The sequence below is a fragment of the Dipodomys spectabilis genome, unplaced genomic scaffold (assembly GCF_019054845.1).
Source record: "Dipodomys spectabilis isolate Male_0828 unplaced genomic scaffold, ASM1905484v1 ptg000207l, whole genome shotgun sequence".
NCBI lineage: Eukaryota > Metazoa > Chordata > Mammalia > Rodentia > Heteromyidae > Dipodomys > Dipodomys spectabilis.
The window spans coordinates 13,120,364-13,126,477 of NW_024870884.1; the positions used below are offsets into that span (position 1 = coordinate 13,120,364).

Below are 6,114 nucleotides of genomic sequence, written 5' to 3' on the forward strand. Positions count from 1 at the left end.
TCAAAGGGAAGAGCTTCTTGATGGTGTCTGTGTCTTGGATTATATTCTGCGTCTGGTATTTGACCTCATGTACCATTTCTACTAATTTTTGGACAGCCTGGCCCCTAGCCATGTAAGCCAATCTAAGAAATCCCCTGTTATAACTGTGTATGTTCTATTGGTTCTGTTCCTCAGGAGAGCCCTGACATACAATTGATTTCTTCCTTTCTTACAGTTTAATGGAGGGGTAATTAGCATGGTGTGCAATCCATACATTTAAAGGCTACTGTTCAGTGTGTTATAGTAATATATACACAGTTTTAAGAATGTTATCCTATGAGCAGTCCCTTTTCTATTCCCACAACCATCCTTCTAGACAGGGTGAAAATAAACATACTTTGATCTCCTCATATTGTTGATTCTAGTATCATAAAGTATTTTAACATTATGGCTAGCATCTTTTTTTCCAGCTTAATTTTTTATTTCTTTAATTGTGTGAAAATACCATACAGAGGGGTTACAATTACATGGGAAAGGTAATGAGTACATTTCTTATCAAGCATTGTTGCCTCCTCTTTTGTTTCCCCTTCCTATCCTTTCCATCTTTTAGTTAGACTAATGTTTTCAATGTTGTTCTATGTTACAACTTTAAACTTTCTCATTACTAAAGAATATGTCATTTTATCCTTATTCTACATTATGTTTATCCACTAGAGCCACAGTTTCACTTCTGACTTTTTGCTTGTTAATTCTCCAATTAACAAGAGTCCCATGGACTTCCCTGCCTGGGCTGGCTTCAAATCATGATCCTCAGACCTCAGCATCCCTAGTAGCTAGGGTAACAATTTTAGTAGCACCTGACCAGCACCATGCCAGTTTTGTTCCTCAGATCCTGTCATATAAGGAGAAGTTAGGTATTGTAGTAGCTCCAATATTGCTCCATTGTATTTTGTTTGGGATTGCTTTGTTTCTCCAAGGTCTTTTTACCTCCCATAAGAATTTTAGAATAGATTTTTCTAGTTATGTGAAGAATAGCATTGGAATGCTGACAAAAATGCACTGAATATGTACAGTGCTTTTAGTAACATACTCATTTTCATATCAATTCTGCCTCTCTGCAATGGTGAGCTGTCTTTCCGCCACCAGTTTTTTCCTCAATTTCTTCTGTGTTTTGTAATTTTTACTATAGAGATCATTTATATAGCTGGTTGAGTTTGTTCTTGGTTTTTATTAATGAGTGCAGTCAATTTCTTGGTCTTATTCTCACCATGTTTGTGGTTGGCATTTATTTTAAAAAAGAACTCATGTGCAATCCCACTGTTTCCAAAACTGCTCATCACATCTACAATTTTTTCCGATAGAGGCTTTAGGGTCTGTTTAGTGTTGGACCCTATGATCTGCAAATAGTGATTATTTGACTTCTTATCACATAGAAATTTAAAGAGAACAGGTTTATAACCGTGAAACTTTAAAAGGATTGAGGGGTAGAAAAAGAGAATACTAGAAGCTGAATAATAACAACTTACAGAGTATCTGTAAATAAAGAGGGGAAAATAACATTCACTGAAAGTTTTCAAATAGTAGCAAGTAGTAAGCAAGTAAGTAAGTCATTGGGAGTAAGCAAGGGGTGGTCATCCTGATTAAAATGTATATGCATGAAATACCATGATGAATCCCCATTGATGAATTAGTATACACTAAAAGAAATATAAAACAACTCCTTCACTGGGGATGAGGAGGTAGGAAGACAGAGGGTTAAAGAGATTGAGTGTACTCAAAATACTGCTTAACTATGGAGAATGGAACAGTGAAACTTGTTGAAACTGTTTTGGGGATGAGGGAAAAGTGTGAGGGAGAATGTCAGAGGGGATGAATCTGATTTAGAGTTCATTACATTCATGTATAGATATGACAGAAAAAAACCCACTTGTAGCTAGGAGAGGTATCTCACACCTGTAACCCTAGCTACTCAGGAGGCTGAGATCTGAGGATTCCAGTTCAAAGCCAGCTGGGGCAGGCAAGTCTGTGAGACACTTATCTCCAATTAAAAACTAAAAGGCTAGAAATGGAGCTGTGGCTCAAGTGGTAGAGCACTAGCCTTGAACAAAAAAGCTCAGGGACAGCCTCCAGGCCCTGAGTTTAAGCCCTAGGACCAGAACAAAATAAAAGTCCCACCTGTACAGCTAACTGATGCTAATAAAAATGTGGGGAAAATGTTCACTCAGAAGTTGTAAAGATAAACATAAGGGTCTTAATAGTCTTGTTCACAAAAGTGATGAATTAGCTGCCTCTGGGGATTGCCCTGGCTGGGCTTCGCACTGCTCCTTCAGCTACTAATGAGGTCTGGGACCGGAGTGCTGTGGGGACACTGCCTGTGACCCAATACACGTGGGGAAACCATGGCAGAGGCCTCTGGCCTTTGCTGTGTTGGCAGATCGCATGCCTGAGACAACAAATTATCACAGATCTTCTGTGCACAGAAGGCAGGGCCATGAGAGTAGAAATCAACTCAGAGACAAGGAGAGCAGGACAGAAGCAGCCTTGTCTCCACACTCCCCATCCAGGCCCTGAGACGTGACTGACTGCTCCTCACCACTGGCAAGGCAGGGCATAGCACTGGCACTGCAGGCTGGTGGAGAGGCTGAGCCAGCTATGTCACCAGATCCTCAGGGGCCCACGGGGGCCTGCAGCAGGTCATACAACTGAACAGCGGCATGCAGTTGTTCTATTCTGCTCTCAACCCTTCCAGGCCTCAGTGGAATGGACTGCCAGGTAGACATAGCTGTTAACATGTGAAGCATCCAGCCGGGTGCTGTGGCTCATACCTGTGATTCTAGCTACTCAGGAGTCTGAGGTCTGATGATCACAGTTAAAAGCCATCCCGGGTAGGAAAGTCCATGAGACTCTTTTTTGGGGGAAGGGGGAGAGGGTCCAGTCATGGGGCCTGAACTCTGAAGGCTAGCGCTCTACCACTTGAGCCACAGCGCCACTTCTGGCTTTTTTCTTTTTACTTATGTGGTGCTGAGGAATTGAACCCAGGCCCTCATGCATGCAAGGCAAGCGCTCTACCACTGAGCCATCTTCCCAGCCCATCCACAAGACTCTTATCTCCAATTAACTTCCTGCAAAAGCTGGAAGTGGCACAGGGGCTCAAGTGGTAGAGCACTAGCCTTGAGCACAAAAGCTCAGGGACAGTGCCCAGGCCCCAGGATTGGTCCAAAAAAAAAAAAATGTGAAGTAGCCTACATTACAAACTTACCTGTGAGGTGCTAGAGAGCAGCCGGTGCATGTTCAACCTACTCTGGGATCACAATTCTTTTTAGTCCCTTCCCCTCAGCCTGGATGAACTTTCAAGTACTTGAAGAATAGCTGTGAGTAAAGAAGTTCAACTCAGAGTGATCGCCTGGTCTAAGTGACCTAGTACACCACTGCACCAAACACAGGCTTATCAGACTGCAGCTGTCCTGTGGCTCAGAGGTGAGCAGCAAGGCTGCCTGGGCAGCATAGTCAGATAATGAGTGGCACCTTACAGAGGTGCCCTGGTAATGAGATGTTAGTTGTCAAACAGTTGTAAAAGAACCTAGTAAGGGGGGTGAACAGAGGAGGAGAATGATTAGTGAGCTTTGAGGTGTGTGGGGGATGGGCCTGACTCTTTCCAAAGGGTGCTTATCTTGTGCACAGGTGACCTATGTGCACCTCATATGCCTGCTGGAGCCTGTGACAAAGACCCTCCCTTGAATAGCAGCTTACACATGTCACTGAGCAGCCTGGTGCCTGGTCAGTTCGCTGTATCTGTAAGATTGCCGTCCTACCAATAGATTCTCCAAAGACTCATGAGCATTTACTGATTGGTTATAGAAAGTAACATGAATGGGATTAAATGTGTTTTTTATTGAAAGGTCAATAAGATTTGAACCTGTTACAGATATTTTTTCGCCTCATTTGAACACAACAGGAATTCTGGGAAAGTCCTGGATAGATTCCAGTGGTAGCATTCCTGCCATACTGTCTGGCCTTCCTGGGTCACTGGAGGTTGAGATCTCTCCCCCTGTGGAGACAGGGGTGGGGGCACCTCACACTTATAAGTGTTGTTTAGAGTGCCAGAAATACTATGTTTGGTGACCAGGTGATTACTAAGTATTTTGTGTGGGTATGCTGGTCCTGCAGCCTGAACTCAGGGCCTGGACAATGTCCCTGAGATTCCCCCCCCTCCTCTCCCCAGGGCTAGCATACTACTGCTTGAACCATAGCTCCACTTCTGGCTTTTTTGTGTGATTAAATTTGACATAAGAATCTCACAAACTTTCTTGTCCAGACTGACTTTGAATTGTGATCCTCAGATCTCAGCCACTTAAGAAGATATGATTACAGACGTGAGCCACTAGCACCAGGCAACCAAATATTTGAAAGTCTCCAGAAGTGAGGCTGACAATGAGGACTGTCATGGCGACAAGTATGAAGCTAATGATAATCTGAGACAAACAATAATGTGATATTGATCATATCTTTAGGTGTCAGGAACACACAGGTATCACACCAAGGCAGTGCCATGCCCTGCATGGTTATATCCTCACCAGAACTGCAGAGCACCGCAGAACCCCTGAGCCTTGTGTCTCCCTCAGAAGCCTCAGGCTGTCTGTAATTTGCCAACCTTAGCTACACTGATGAGAAAGATGTCTCTGAGAACAGGAAATGGAACGATTGTCCAGGAATTCATCTTGGAGGGATTCCCGGCCATCCAGCACCTGGGGAAGATTCTCTTCTCTGTGCACCTGCTGGCCTACCTGGCCTCCATCACAGGAAACATGGTCATCATCAGCATCACCTGTGCCGATGCCCATCTCCAGACACCCATGTACTTCTTCCTCTGCGTTTTTTCTTTCATGGAGTGTTGCTTCACCAGCACAGTTATTCCCAAGTTGCTGCTCATTTTTCTTTTTGGCAGGCAGACCATTTCTTTTGCTTCCTGTTTCATACAAGCATTTGTCTTTATCTTTGTGGGATCATCTGGTTTCCTCATCATCGCTGTGATGTCTGTGGACCGATATGTGGCCATCTGCAGGCCTTTGCACTATCCCAGCATCATGAGCCCGAGGACCTGCCTCCTGCTGGTCATCGCCTGCTTTGCCACCAGCTTTCCACTCATCACTGGTCTACTGGTGAAGATTTCCCGGCTGTCCTTCTGCGGTCCCCATGTCATCCCTCACTTCTTCTGTGACCTTGGCCCTCTGATCCATCTCTCCTGCTCTGACACCAGGTCTGCTGAAATGATGGCCTTTGCCCTGGCCTTGTTAATCCTTTTCACATCCCTCACCATAACCATCGTGGCCTACAGCAACATAGCGGCCACCATCATACGTCTCCCCTCAGCCAAGGAGCGGCGGAGAGCGTTCTCCACCTGCTCCTCCCACCTCATGGTCCTCTCCCTGATGTATGGCAGCTGTGTCTTCATATACGTGAAGCCGAAGCAAACAAGCAGGCTGGACTCCAACAGAGAGGCTGCACTGGTGAATACAGTGGTGACCCCCCTGCTGAACCCTGTCATCTATACCCTGCGCAACAAGCAGGTCCACCAGGCTCTCCAGGAGGTACTGTGCAGAAGGGAGACATTGAGGTAAGAAGAATCACATGACCTGGGAGTGGAAGGTGGCAGAGAAACATTTTCCCTATTTTAATGGATATTGGAGATGGGCACCTGTATGTTATGCCTGTAATCTCAGCTACTCAGGAGGCTGAGATCTGCAGATCAAGGTTCATAACCAACCTGGACAGGAAAATCTGTGAGACTCTTACCTCTAGTGAATCACCAAAAAGCTAGAAGTGCATCTGTGGCTCAAGTGGTAGAGAGTTAGCCTTGAGCAAAAAATCTCGGACAGTTCAAGCCCCAGTACCAGCACACACCCCCAAAATGGAAAGTAGCTCACCATGATTGTCCAGGTAGTTTCTGACAAAATCCTCTGGACTTTGGTGTGCCAAAGAATAAAATCTCTCTTTCTTATGGCTACATTTACTTTGTTGGGCCTATCTGTAATTGCTATCAATATTCTTCATATTCATGGTTTTGATTTTAATGATAAAATTCTTTTGAATTTGTATCTGTCTCTGATTCTAAGACCTTTGGCGCAACTACTAAAC

General features: G+C 44.7%; 1 protein-coding gene across 1 annotated transcript; it reads left to right on the forward strand.

Moving 5' to 3' along the window:
- Positions 1–1,953: 1,953 nt before the first annotated feature.
- Positions 1,954–5,597, forward strand: LOC122122365 (olfactory receptor 6C75-like; the record flags this gene model as incomplete). The annotated part of the gene is made up of 2 exons (XM_042696522.1): positions 1,954–1,975; positions 4,669–5,597. Coding segments are annotated over 2 exons (951 nt in total), but the record flags the coding sequence as incomplete, so codon positions are not given.
- Positions 5,598–6,114: the final 517 nt, after the last annotated feature.